This window comes from Rhinolophus ferrumequinum, chromosome 24 (assembly GCF_004115265.2).
Source record: "Rhinolophus ferrumequinum isolate MPI-CBG mRhiFer1 chromosome 24, mRhiFer1_v1.p, whole genome shotgun sequence".
Taxonomy (NCBI): domain Eukaryota; kingdom Metazoa; phylum Chordata; class Mammalia; order Chiroptera; family Rhinolophidae; genus Rhinolophus; species Rhinolophus ferrumequinum.
The window spans coordinates 22,763,710-22,778,056 of record NC_046307.1 but is presented as its reverse complement, the minus strand read 5'-3'; the positions used below and the strand labels follow the sequence as shown (position 1 = coordinate 22,778,056).

At 50.0% G+C, this 14,347-nt stretch overlaps 1 protein-coding gene across 4 annotated transcripts in view; it reads right to left on the bottom strand.

The window, feature by feature from the left end:
• Positions 1-14,347, bottom strand: part of SYNPO (synaptopodin) — a 63,249-nt gene that overhangs the window by 32,453 nt on the left and 16,449 nt on the right. For all 4 annotated transcript variants that reach the window (XM_033096016.1, XM_033096019.1, XM_033096018.1 and 1 more), the window contains exon 2: positions 2,993-3,637. In XM_033096016.1, the coding sequence (XP_032951907.1) occupies positions 2,993-3,392 (400 nt within the window). In that variant the 5' untranslated portion in view covers positions 3,393-3,637. The remainder of the gene's footprint in view (positions 1-2,992; positions 3,638-14,347) is intronic.

Genomic DNA, 14,347 nt, shown 5'->3' with positions numbered 1-14,347 from the left:
CATAGTACCTGGCAGCTGAACTGGGAGGCAGAAGAAGCTCTGGGTTCTAGATCTTGCTTTGCCACCAACTTACTGTGTGCCCTTGGACAAATTGCTTGCCGTGTCTGGACTTTAGAGTCTCCTACAAGATTATCTACACAGTAATCTCAATAAGTCCTTCCAGTTATGACCAGCTGACTTTGTGGAGAGGACAGCTGTAGCGTAGGACTCTCTTGGTGAGCTGTGGACTAAGCAGTGCTGGCTGCGGCCTGATTATGAGCCCTACATGACACCTTTCTTCCCACATATATTCTCTCAAATTGGCAGCAACTGACGGCAGGGAACGTGAACTGCTGCCCACTTCATCTCTCTGCATCCCGTGACTCCCCAGCCTGTCAAGGACCCCATTCTGCCCTGCTCAGCTGGTACTCAGGCCTTAGAGAAGTGGTACTGGTACCCACCCACCCCAAGTGGTGGGTGTCCAAAGCAGAAGATATCATGACCCATACTTAAAGCTTCCAGGGACCACTCAAGAGAGGCAGTTATAACTGCAGAAGGATGGGTGTAATTGTCTGAAGACGCTTATAATCCTCTGGCGGTAATGGGAGGAAGCTTTAAAAGGAAGCCCTAATCCACTAATAACCTGGCAGTTCCATAGACCTCTTCCCTCCGGATCTCCGGGCAGAGAGAAGGGACTCTGGCCACTCCTTTCCCAAGGGAGCAGAAAGGCCAGTGCGGGCTCTAACCCAAGACCACCTGATTTCTACACTTCTGCAAGACCCAGCTTCCTTCCTGCTTTTACTTCTGAGAAGTCTTTCCTGCCCATTCCGTCCTCCTGAAGTCACTGTTTCCTCTGTCCCTAGAAATGTTTAGGACAGAACTGGATAACCAACTGACTGGACATTTAAAAGAGGAATGAACCAGACTGTGAGGCAAGAAAAACACGATCATAGTCTCAGTTCCAACACTGATTATGTGACTTTGGACAAGGGACTTCAGTCTCTGAGCCTCAGTTGCCTCACCTGTACAATGGGTAGAATACCTGCCTTGAAAGGCTATAGTAAGATCAACGAAATTGAGATACTATGAAATGACCTAGCTCCATGTGAGAAGCCAACAGGATTTATTAAATGTAGTCCCTGCTTCTCCCCTCTCCATCCATGGTCTCTTCCACTCCACGTATTAGGAGACAACACTCCCCTTATAAATCCAGAATACAGTGGTAGTTCAGGGCAAAGCCCCCTATTCAAATAAAACGGTGATTTCTTCATGTCTTAGCAGCTTGCTAGTCATGAGTCTTGGACAAATCAGTTATATTCTCTGAGCCTCACTCTTCTTATCTGTATATTGGAGATAATAACAGTATGTTCCTCATGAGGATTATTGTGAGATTAAATAAAATGACATATGTAAAGCTCTTAGCACAGTGGGCTTGGCACATAGGGGCTTAACAAGTAACAGTTGTTTTATTATTGAGCTGATGATGAGCATTTTAATAATTATCAACACGTTCACATGCCCACCTAGATTATTCTAAAATCTCTAAAACACTGCCCCGTCTAAAATCACTGCAACCTCACAATAGCTCTATGAGGTAGACAGGGTTCATATTTTTATTTTTTTCACAGATGAAGAAACTGAAGCTCACCAGGGGGAAGGGATTTCCTGGGTTTGGCTGGTTGGCATCGGTTCCAGAACCAACACCCATGTCTCCTGACCCCCAGCCATCATGGTCTGTGAGACGGGAAGGAAGCAGGCACCGGGATTTTAGGCTCTAGGGGAATTGAATTTGGGCTGACTCTGGCGTGAGGGCCCACCTCCAAGTTCAAGGCTACTGGGCCCTCCTGGGGTCCTCCTTCTTCCTGCCCCAGATTCATTGAAGGCCCCTCCTTGCTCCTGCCCAGCTCCCTGTGTGACCCAAGCATGGTGGGGTGGAGGGGGTGGTTACTGGGGGTGGTCAGAGCCTGGAAAGGATTATTTCAGAAAAGACAGTGGGCAGGATGGCTGGTGAGATGCCAACAAGGGCGTCAGCAATGCCTGCAGAGAAATGAAATGTCCCTTCAGTTTGCTTATGCACAAGCCCTCCCAGGCTGGTGTCCTCTGCATGCCCTGAGCCCCCAGGAGGTGCTGGCAGCGGCTCCTGCCTGAGCAAGCAGGGCCCGGCTTATGTCCTCCCATCTGGACCCACTTCAGTGTTTCCATGAGCCCAGCGGTGGAGGTGATTCAATGTGGGTTTCCCTGCTCTGCCAACTCCTGCCGCCTGTGAGAAAATTATCATTCCTTCCTTCCTTCCTTCCTTGTTTCTTTCCATCGGTGCAGTACACATGAAACTCTCCCCTACTGTGAGAGAGTCCACAGCTGTGGTTGGGTCCTCCCTGCAGCTCAGGTGATGTGGCTTATGCCCCTGCCATTTCTAACAGTTGGGCAACCGAGGCCTGGGTGAGGAATGTGGGCCCAAATCAGCCACTGACAGGCCTAGTAACCTGGAGCACTTCTTCCTCACTCTGGGCCTCAGTTTTCCCACCTGTAAAATTAGGAGGTCCAATGAAGAGCAAAGGCTTCCGTCTCTACTCGTAAGCTCCATGAGGGCACCAACCACATCGGCTTTGCCCAGCGCTGGGTTCCTAGCACTCTCAAGTAGCTGGCACTCAGTATGTTCCACGGGGTGGTCCCGCCCCATCAGATATCACACTCAATGGTCATTTGTTGCCACGAATGAATAAAGGGCAGACAAGAGGAAGAGAGGGCCTTTTTTTCAACCAAGCATGATAACATGGCTTTCTCTCCCTGCCGTCTCACATGCCCTCTTTGGCAGAGAACAAAGTGGGCTTAGATGTGGTACAGCTGGAACTGCATGTAGCTTGTGTCTCCACAGCTGTTAATCTGGGCACGCCCGTGGGACTGTGATGGACCGTCAGGCATCACAGGAAAATATGGTCAGGAGCCCCTGTGTTAAGGACCTGTGCAGTCCCCTGTGACTCGGGCAGTCCAGGGAAAAGGGACGTGAGCTTACCTGGTTTCTGGGGAATCCTGGACCCTGAGCTGGGGCTGGGGCTGACTGTCATCACCTGGCGGGCCTTCACTATGTCCCACTCCTGGCTGGTCCTGTTGTCATGCTGAGGGCCCCTTCGTGCCTCCCTGGAGCAGCTGGGTGGCTGGATGCCCAGAGCTTTGGGCAGTTCTGGTGCTCCTTGGGTGTCTCTGCAGGCAGAGTTGTCCCCACTTCTGCTGACCACTCTGTCCCCCTCCAAGTCCATGAGCCCTGCTTCCCCCTGCAGGCCCTCCTCGCCGCCGCTCTCCTCGGCCTCCAGGGCCAGACACCTGTAGTTCCCATCAGGGATCCGGAAGGTGCAGGGAGTAGGTCTGCCTTCGCTGGGTCCAAGGGCTGGAGATGGGAGGTGGGAGCCCAGCATGGTGCTGCCTCTTCTCAGCGATGCAGACAAGCTGGCGCCTGGGCTGGGGACTGGTCCACCTGTGTACGCCCTGGTCTTTGCTTCTCTCCAGGCCTCCTCTGGCCCTCTGCAGCTTTTCCTTCCTCAGCCGACTCACAGGACAGGGGCGAGGTCCCACTGCAGGCCTTCCTGGGCTGGCTGGGCTGGTGGGCCCCCAAGCCCTCCTTCTTAACCTTTCTGGTCAGTGAGGCTTCCTTCAAGATGATCTGTTTGTATAGGGAGAAAAGAAACAGCATATGAGACAGCTCTCGGGTTGTTCTGGGTTGAATTCTGAGACCTGTCCACCTTAGGGTGGCCCTGAGAACTGGCTAGGGTTTGAGGTCCAGGTCCCCACATCCATGAGAAATCTCAAGCTTCAGTCACTTGACATTCCCAATTTTTGCTCTATTGTTATGCCACTTGACACTTTATTTGCTTGATATTTTCCCGTAAATCAACTTTAAATAACTTACTTCTATTACTTTAGACTTAAGCAATAATTGCAGGAAAACCACAAGTATGTTGTGCTAAGTCGTTTTTTCCCAATACATATTAAACAAATATGTAGTTATTTAAAAATATCTGGACACCGCCTAGAAAGAATTCTCTCACATGCCATCAAAGGTACATGAACCACAGGAATCACAGGAATGGTGGGGCAGAGAGCACAAGACTGGGCACAGGGACCCCTGAGAAGGCTGTGCATCAAGGGAGATGGGCTTTGAGCTAGAATCCCAGTTCTGCCCCTTGTGTGATGGGCAGCAAGTCACGTGACCTCTCTGAGCCTCAGCTTCCCCATCTGTAAAATGGGAACTGTAGTATCTCCAACATAGTGTTGCTCTGAAGAGGAAGTGAGAAAATGCATACAGAGGACTCAGCACAGTTTATGAGATGTAGCTTAATACGCGTTGGCTATTCTTTCCTTCCACAAAAATGTCTTGCACTCTTATCACATTTCAGACATTATAAAAGGTATGGGGGATACAGTGGGGATAAAGAAGATAGGGTACTGTGGCTCCTGAAGCCTTAAAATCTGGTGGCACGAGGAGCTGTGAATGATAACAGGGAGAATAATAACAACAGTATGATGATTTGGAAATGATACCACGATGATAATCCAGGAGGCTTCCTATAGGGATGTGAGGGGGGAATGGCTGGGAGAGAAGCTTGGGCGGAAGAACTCGCTGGGCTGCGAGGCAGATGGAGAGTGGGTGTGGAGGGAGGGGGAGGAGTCTAGGATGCAGCTCTGGTGAGTGTGGGTTCGTGATTTCATTAATAGAGATCAGGAATAAATGGGAAGGAGCAGGTGTTCAAGGGAGCAGGAAGATGAGTTTGATTTGGGATTTCCGGGGGAGATGAGAACAGTCAACTCCACGTGGGGGACTGGGGAGCCAGGGAGAGTTCCAGGCTGGAGACAAAGATTTGAAAATCATTTGTGGAGGAACAGGGCAGAGGGGGACGAGATGCCCCAAGATGGGCAGGGAGAGCTTAAGACAGGGCCCATGGCCAATTACACTTGGGAGGAAACCTTGGAATTTGCAAATCTTGATTCTACCACTACTTAGCCGTGTGAACTCCGGGGAGTGTGAACTCTCAGGATCTCACTTACCTGACTGCAAATGGGGACAGAGAGCCCAACACAGGCACTGGCTGCCCGCTGGGCAATGAGAATCCTGAGAATTGCGCAAGTCTGTGTATATTGGTGACCTCAGGGCCCGGGCTGACCTCAACTGCTGTGGTACTTGACCTGGAGGCCGTGCTTCCAACCCCAGGCAGGGTCAGGCATCCTCACCCCACCCCACCCCAACAGTCTGGGTCAAGGCCTCCACTTCTGGTTGGAGCTGTGCCAGGAGAGTCTGCTAGGCAAGAGGAAAGATAAGCACATTACAGGTCCTGAGGCAAATCAGCACCAGCCAGGGGAAGACAAACAGGTACCGGGATCAGAAAGATCACAGGCACCTGTTACAGCAGCTTCAATGACAGAGAAACCAGCACAAAGAAGCGAACCTTCTGTCTGGACAAGAACGGGCATTCACGAGATTGAACATCTGTTCCATATGGGTTATTCACTTAGGAAACCCTTACAACAACCCGGTGAGAGAGGTACTATTGTTATTATCCCATTTCAGAGGTGAGGAAATTGAGGCTCGGAGAGGCCAAGTGACTTCTGGCCTAAGTCACACAGCTAGGAAGCAACAGGGCCAGGATCTGACACCTTGCCCATGATGGTGGGCATAGAGACAGAGAAGAGATGGCTTCAGGACCGTATTACTCTCCAAATTCTTTCTCACTCACTGGCTGCTGCCAGATTTCTGCCACTAGAGTTTCAAAGAATCTTAGAATCTCACGAAGGGCCAGTAGAATTCTGAAGAGCTCTAATTGGCTGTGACCCTGGGTAGGTGCCTTCTGCACTTTGGAGTCAGTTCACCGAAAGGCACAATGGTGGGATTGAACCATGCTGGGGGTCTTTCCAGTCCTGGCATTGCAGGATGCCATGATTCTAAGCACCTGGAGCCCCCCACCCCGCCACCCGCACCACCCTAAGGCCAGATGGCAGGAGGCAGAAGGAGTGGGCACGGGGAGCAGGGCTCCTCTGACGCCCTGCAGGGGCCTCGCCTCGCTCCATCCCTGCTTCTGTTTTGCTGTATTTGACAGTGGCCACGGTTTCCAGGAAAGAAGAGAGAGGCGGAAAAGTTAACTTTCCACCACCCACACAAATATTTTTGGCTGGCGTTGTCTTCACGCTGCCAAGCCAGGAGGGAGGGGTTGGCAGGAGCACTCCAATTCAGTCTCCCTCCCAAGGAGGGAGGACTTCCAACCCAGCCAGGGGTCCTGGGCACGCCCCATATGGGCCTGAGGCCCGGAACACCCACCCTGCGCAGGAGCAGAAGGAGAGAGGTGGGGGTGAAGCCCAGATGGAGTTGGGGGTGGGGGTGGGGTGTCAGGACCCATAACAATAATGGCAGCTGCCACTTTCTGCTGAGCATCTGCGAGTGCTAAGCCAAGCCTTTTCCCTAACACTTCCTATGGGTCAGGGTGTGAGTGCTGTCTAAAGATGGGGAAACTGAGGTGCAGAGAAGTAAATTCCGCATCCAGGGTCAAATGGATGGTGAGTATAGAGCAGGATGTGAATCGAGCTGCTGGGCCCCATGCTTTCAGTGACAGCAGACGGACTCTGGGGACGCCACAGCCCCTGAGGCTGCAAGCTCAGGCGTAGCACACCCATCTGTGTGGGCACATCTTCTTCGTGGGCAGCAGAGGGCCTGCCCCAGCCTCAGCAGAAATGGGAGTGGGGGTCCTCTGATGCCAGCGCCCCCAAATCCACACCCCGTATCTGGCCACAGGCTCTAGATGCCGAGCCTCAGCAAGGAGAGCTGATAGAATCCAGCCAACCCACTGTCCAAACCTCAGCGAGGGGGACTCTGAGCCTAGAACAGGGAAGGGCTCACCCAGGCGGCACAGCAAGTCACAGGCAGGCCTGGCGCTGGAACCCAGGAGCCCAGACACCTGCGCCAGCTCCCCCATAAGCCCTGCTCCCTCTGAGTGGTCAGCCTCCCCCCTCTCCTCTCCTGACCTTCCATGAGTCCAGGCAGGGCCCCCAGGACCAGAGGCCTAGTCGAGGGGCTGGAGGCAAGAAGACCAGGGCAGAAGATGTAGGCTGAGAAATGGCTGGTATGCAGGGATCCCTGTGAGAGGAGTGTTTTCGAGCAATTTCCTCAGCACCTGGCACCGTGCCAGGCACACAATAACAATAACTGATAATAGCTGATGTTTATGAAGTGTTTACTATGTCAGGTGCTATTCTAGACACTTTGCGTGCATCATTTTATCCTCATCACGACCCTATAAGGAAGGTGCTATTATTATCACCATTTTACAGATAGGAAATCAAGCTTACGTGACTTGCCAAGTTCACACAGCCAGTAAGTGACTGAGTCAGGGTTCATATCCTGATGGTCTAGCTCCAAATATCACTCTTATTCATAAGGCTGTATACTGCCTCAATAATTTAAGTAGTTACTGAATGAATGAGTGAATGAATGAATGAATGAATGAGGGATGAGAAGGAAGGATGGGAGGATGGGGAGGTTGTGAGACTGGGAGGATGGAAGGGACAGAGGGAGGAGATTATCTCTAATGCTTGGAACATTGCTGGCACATAATAGTCACTCAATAAATATGTAGCAAATGGAATAATGTCTGTGGGGTGACTGGAGCATTAACTGGATATATAACCCAGGGATAAAAATGGAGTTCCCCTGGGAAAAGGGGTAACTAACTCAGAATTGGTCCAGATGGCTCAAGGTGTACCTGCTGACCCCACCCCCATCTGGCAGCATCTCAGCATCAGCAGTGAGTTGGGGTAGGGGTATGTGGGTAGTAGTGCCTGGGCTGTCCAGACCTGAGTTCTCCCTGCCACTAGGAAGAACGCTTCCGTTGTTACCAAGAATCTAAGCTGAGAGTGTGTTCCTGCCTAGTGCTTCTCTCCCACAGAGAGGATGGGAGCCAAGGTGAGGGTCTCTTCCCCATGGCTTTAAAGGGGGAACCCCAAGCTCTTCCAAGCTGCAGAACTGGTGAGCGTGAGGAAGCCGTGATGACTTTGCTATGTGTTCTTGGAAGAGTCACTTCCTTTCAATGGGCTTCAGTTTCCCCAGCCGAAAAAGGCCTTGGGGAGAGTGGTTGGTGGGATTGACAGCAACCAAGGTTGAAGCTTTTCCTGAATCCTCTTGGACCTGCCCTGTCCTAGCATTTCCAGGGGGAAGAGTCAGTCCCACAGGGATGTGCAAGTATGACCCCAGGTTACCGAACCCTCCTTCGAGTCCTACAGGACAAACTGAGCAATCCTGGCCTCCTTCCTTCCTGTCTTAGCCTCCCGCCATCACTGCCTTGCCTGCCCAGCCTGCTTTTACCTCTCCTCCTTCCTCCCTACTTCACTCCTCTCCTCGGGTCCGGTCCACCTCCTGGGGAAAAAGGGACCAGTGTTGGACTGGCATCAGGTGAAGCCTGGGGGAGCTCTGGAAGCATCAGGAAACTATTCCTCGGCGAGAGGTGGTTGTGAGGGGCTGGCTAAAGCTCCCCAAGCTGGAACACGGGGTGGTCTCAGGAGAGATAAATGTCAGCCAGGCCTCCATGTAGCCTCACGATAGGGTAACTTTGGACCAGTCACTCGTCTCACTGAATTTCACTTGCCTTCTTGGTAGAATGGAGACTCAGACTCAGTCATTCACTTATTCATTCATTCAACACGTATTCACAGAATGCCTGTTATGTGCCATTCTCTATTTTAAGTGCTGGCGGTACACAGTGAGCAAAAGAGAAAGAAACCCTGCCCACGTGAAGCTCACATGTTAGTTGGGGTGGATAGATAATAAATAAATAAGAAAGTGTGTCAGATGGTGATAAGTGCAATGGAAAAATAATTAAGCAGGAAAGCGGACCGGGGAATGCAGTGTATCATTAGGACAGAGAAAACAGTGGCATTAATACGAAAACCTTGACAGACGCCATCCTGTGTTTTGGATGGCGTATGTATTTCCAGTTCACTGTTATGTTAACTTCTCATATGCAATTATGAATGCATAAAATCGACATTAGGTGGCAAACTTGGGAGCAAAACCCCTGGGAGATATATTTCTTATGCTAATATTCTGATTATTCAATGGCCACCATTTCAGAACCTTCCTGTTGCACTATGACCACGCCTGCCATTTAAGACTGAGTATTTTTTTATGATCCAATATGTAACAATATGATTTCACACCTTAACCTTATTTCATAGAGAACTTGCTTTTCCAAGTTCATTAAATTGATAGTGTGTCTCTTCAGTGTAAAACACATACTATAAAATGAGTCTGAGGACAATAATAATGGTATCATCTAGTTGTTGGGAGGATTAAATAAGTTACGTTTGCTAAGGGGTGATTGAAGATATAATCGGAACAAGAGCGACAGTTTGTTAAACACTGTCCTGTATGCTGAGCACGGTACTGTACATTATGTCAAGTATGATCTGGTTTATTCTCCCAAAATAACCTCATGAGGCAGGCACCTATTACTATCCCCATTTAACAGATGGGGAAGCAGAAGTTCAGGGAGGGTAATCTCTGCCCATCTTCCCAGAGCGGGAAAACAACCAAACCAGGACCTGGTGGGTGCCTGGATTTGGGGGGGTTACTGCGGCATTCTCTCGAGCATCTGAGGAGAGGCCATTTCGCACAGCCCAAAGAACCCTTCATTCTGGCCCTGGCTCTGCCATGCCCTTTGTGACTTTGGCCGTATTCTTCCACTCCTGGGCCTTGGTGACCACCAGCCACACAATGATAGGTCTGAGCTTGGGGTCTCTAAGTGCCCTTCCAGTTCTGGATTGCCCGTGAGTCGCTGCATCCAGCATGTAGAGGTACGTGAGTCCTTTCCAAATGGATCCCCTGCATCCAGCCTGCTCACAAAATCAGCCAAATCCCCTGCACGTCACATCTATTTCTGCCCTGCTAGGTTTATAAATATGTGGGCCAGGGAACCAGCTTCAGCAGAATTGGAGAGACTGAAGTCATGGCTATAAATACAGGGCCAAGGCTGGCTGGGGTCGGGCAGGGGGGATGACGGGGCCAAGGCTAGCCTGAGAAATCACACCCCAGAGGGCCTGTGTGCTGTCTGGGCTCTTTTTGGACACATAAGAAAATGGCAGCCCAGAGGACAGGGACTTGCCCAGGGCCACATGGACGGTGAGGTTTGGAGGTGGGCCGGGGGCACAGCACATGCTTCCCAAGCCACCTATTGCTCACAAATCCCTCTCACCCTAACTTGAGGGCCCAAAATGGCCTGGCCCAGTTTGGACAAGAGCCAGGTATTATGATTTACGTTTATAAAATAAACCTCTACCGATACATACTGCTTTTTACCTGTTGGGTATATTGGGGTTCTCAGTATTTTCCTCTGAGAGAGTTCTATGACTAAAACTACAGAAAATTACTAACCCTATCTAACTCCCACTCAATAGGACCCTCTTTTCACCATGCAGAGCGGCCCAGCCACGTGCTGGAGCCCCCATACTGATCCAGCAGCCAATTGTGGGAATGTCTTCCCAACTCTGCCCTCAGTGACGTCACTCTGGTAGTTTGAAATCGGCCATGATGGGCGTCGTGACACCATGGAGATGGGCAAATGTGACAAAGCAGGGTTTTCTCTCCCCTTCCCTCCTCCTAGAGAACCAGTTGTTAAACATTTACCAGCACCCACTGGGTAAGTCCTTGGCTATTGATTGAATCCCTACCATGTCTGCTTCCTGGCTGGCTGAACTGGGGCCAGTTATTTACCTCCTCTCTTCCATCTGGAAAGTGGGAACCTTAACCACACCTGCATCATAGCTACTGTGTTTCCCCGAAAATAAGACCTAGCCGGACCATCAGCACTAATGCGTCTTTTGGAGCAAAAATTAATATAAGGCCCCGTCTTATTTTACTATAAGACCGGGTCTTATATAATATAACATAGTATAATATAATATAATTAATATAATATACTATGTAATGTAATACGGGGTCTTATATTAATTTTTGCTCCAAAAGACGCATTAGAGCTGATTGTCCAGCTAGGTCTTATTTTCGGGGAAACAGGGTACTATGAGGGCTAAATAAGCTTGTGCCCCTAAAAGTGAGCACCTCAGCTCCCAAACTTGCCTACATATTAGATCACTCGAGGATCTTTTATACATTTCAAAACGCCAGCCGCACTGCAGACCATTCAATCGCAACCTCTGGGGGCACCACTATATTTTGAAATTTCCCAGGCGATTCCAGTATGCAGACAGGTTTGGGAACCACTGGCTCACATTGAAAGCCCTCAATAGCTGTCCAGGAACCACAGAGAGATAGGAGGAAGTGCAAACCCCTCATTCCTGCTTCATTTAATTAATGGGGTTTCATGGAAAAAAATTTTTTGTATTAAAAGAGTGATGGGGATATTTTTGTTTGTTTGCTCTGTTTAAAGGCTTAATCTGCCTAATGCATGGCAGGAGGTGCTACTTCCAGGGACCCTAGAAGGAGGGGGCCTTTGCCCCCTCCCTTCCAGATGTGTGCCTGGCCGCCCCACACACTCCAAGGCAGATGGGCCCCAGGAGGCCTCACTTCATGTGGTGCTCAGCTGGCTGGCTGAGGAGCCGGAGAGACTTCAGCCTGGTTTCTGCCTTTCCTCCTAGAGAGAGTTAGGCTGGCTCTTCTCAACCCACAGGCCAGAGGCGCACAGCTTGCCTCAGCCTGGGAAACATCAAGCTGCTGGCTTGGCGGACTCAGATTAAGAATAGAAATATCAGTGTTGATGACAAGGGCTTGGGGCCTCCGCCCAGCTTCCCCCTGGACCACCAGTAATAACAATAATCGTAATAGTAGCTAACATGTATTGCATTCTCCTTCTGCACTAGGATATAACCCCGTGAGCACCTCAAAGGTAGTCTAGTCTAGAACTGTGCTTCCCAATATGGTGGCCAGTAGCCACAGGTGCCACTAAGCACTTGAAATGTGGCCAGTTCAAACTGGGATGTGCTCTAAATAAAGAATACACTCCAGATTTCAAAGACTTAGTATCCAAAGAAGCATGTAAGATGTCTCATTAATAACTTTCTTTAGATGTACTATATGTTAAAATGATGCTATTTTGAATTTACAGAAATGTATTATTAAAATAAATTTCACAGGTTCCTTTTTTCACAGGTTCCTGTTTCTTTTTTAATGTGGCTGCTAGAAAATTTAAAATTACGTATGTGCTTGCTTTTATTTCAATGGACAGTGCTGGCCTAAGGTCAGGAGGGCATGCTTTCCAGTGCCACGTCCCAGGCCTTGAGTGGTATTCTGTATTCTGCCACTTACCAGCTGTGAGACCTTGGGCAAAGCTCTCTGTGTCTCAGTTTCCTCATCTGTCAAACTAGGATAATAATAGTACCTATGTCTCCTGGCTCTTGTGTGGATTTAATGTACCCGGCACAGAGAAAGCACTCAGTAAAGATGAGCTATCAAGGGACCATTTGGCACTGGGCTAAGTGATTTCATTGGATTATCTCATGCCTCGATAGGTGCTGAGCTCCCCGTCACTGGTGGTGAACAAGCAGAGTCTGAGAAACTCCTTGGCAAGCCCCAAAAATTGAATGTGGGTAGGGGAGGCATTAGATGAAATGGTCTTTGAAGATAGCTCCCACCGCTGACCCAGCATTATGCTCCTGTCTGCCCCTTGCTTGGCGTTCTCCACTAAATCTCTCTACCTCACCATGTCCTCCTTTCCTTTCCCAAATTTTCATTCAAAACAACTGAAAGTAATAAACACTTATAGGTGCCTCTGGGGGCCAGCGTCATATAGGACACTGTGGGGAAGAACAGAGGGAAAACAGATGTGGCTCCTGCCATCAGGGAGTCTAGTATGGGCAGAAGGGTATAAGACAGGGACTTGAATATCTACAACACAAGGTGGGGGAAGAAAAGGGCCACGAGGGGCGACTTCACCTCACTAAGCCTCAATTTCCTCATCTGTAAAATGGGACCAATGATAGCACCGTCTTCTGGGCACTATTGTGAGGATTAAATGAGGTGATGATGGAGAAGGACTGGCCCAGAGCCAGGCACACGGATGGGCTCAGGAAGCATTGGTTGTTATTCTGGTTCCACAAGGTCTGGCATCGCATCAGTTTTGCTCACCATTCATTCATTCAGCAAGCAGTTTTGAGCTCAGTGGAGGACTCTGGTATGTATTCAGTTAGAAAGTCCTCAGTAGAAAGGACTCTCAGTGAGTGGTGGAACCAAGATAAAAGAAAATAATAATCACTACTCCCTGACACGCACACATACAGGATGAAATAAAATAATGAAAGGGAAAGATGTTTTGTCAACAGTTATCCAAAGCTATTATTAAGGACTCTTAGGACACACTTGTTGAGGTAATGACTGGCTGGATAAACAAATGAGTGTATGAGACACTGGACACACCAGGTCTAGGGGATTGAGGTACAGTCTCAGGGGTCGGAGCAGGTGAGGAAAGGAAGCTATGGCAGGGGAACCTGAAAGAGGAAGCTGGAGGGCACAGCCTAAGTCTGAAGAGGCAATGGTTTGTCCAACCCCAACTCCTGCCTCTCTTCGCCGCTGAAACCTTGGCTCAGTGAGCACTAAGACATCAGGCCTGCCCTGCCACGCTGACCTTGGGCAAGTCACTTCCGTCCTCTGAGCCTGAGTAACGGGCAACATCATGTCGTTTCCTATGGCAGGGACAGTGAGGATGGTGGTGCTGACCCCAGTGCCTGGCACAGAGCCAGAGCCCAGTGGCCTTGGAAACAGTGGGGGGCAGTGATCAGCCAGTGGGCTTTGTGCTCTGGCGGCCGGCTTTGGAGTGCCGCTGAACAAACTGCATGACCTTGAGAGAATGTCTCTGCCTCTCCCAGCCTGTTTTTCCATCTGCAAATCAGGGCTAATTACAGTGCCTGCCTCCTAGGGCTGCTGTGAGGATTAAACAAGTTCGTATAAGTAAAGAGCTTAGAGCTCAATGGTAGCGTTTGCAATGCATGGTGAGGGTTGTGGTGATTGCAGTGAGGGCCTGTGTCGGTGTAAGCTGTTGGAAGGACGGAAGCAAGGAGGTTGAGCTAGAAGGAGCCACAGAAATCCTCCATCCTAGCACCTGCCCTCCAGCTTGGGCCTTCCGTGCTGTATGTCTGTGCATGTGTGTATGTATGTCTGCATAGGTGTCTGTATGTACCCGTCTCTGTGTGTATATATGCATGTCTAACTGTGTGACTGTGTGTGCCCGTGTGTAGTTGTGTATGCGTGCACGTATGTGAGCATGTGTGTGCACGCACACGTGTGGTGGGGGTGTTGGAATCTGTCTGCAGAGTTGTCGGGAGTGGCCCAGGAGGTGGCTCCGCCAGACCAAACAATCCCAGCACTTGGAGCTCCAGGCTTTCCTCT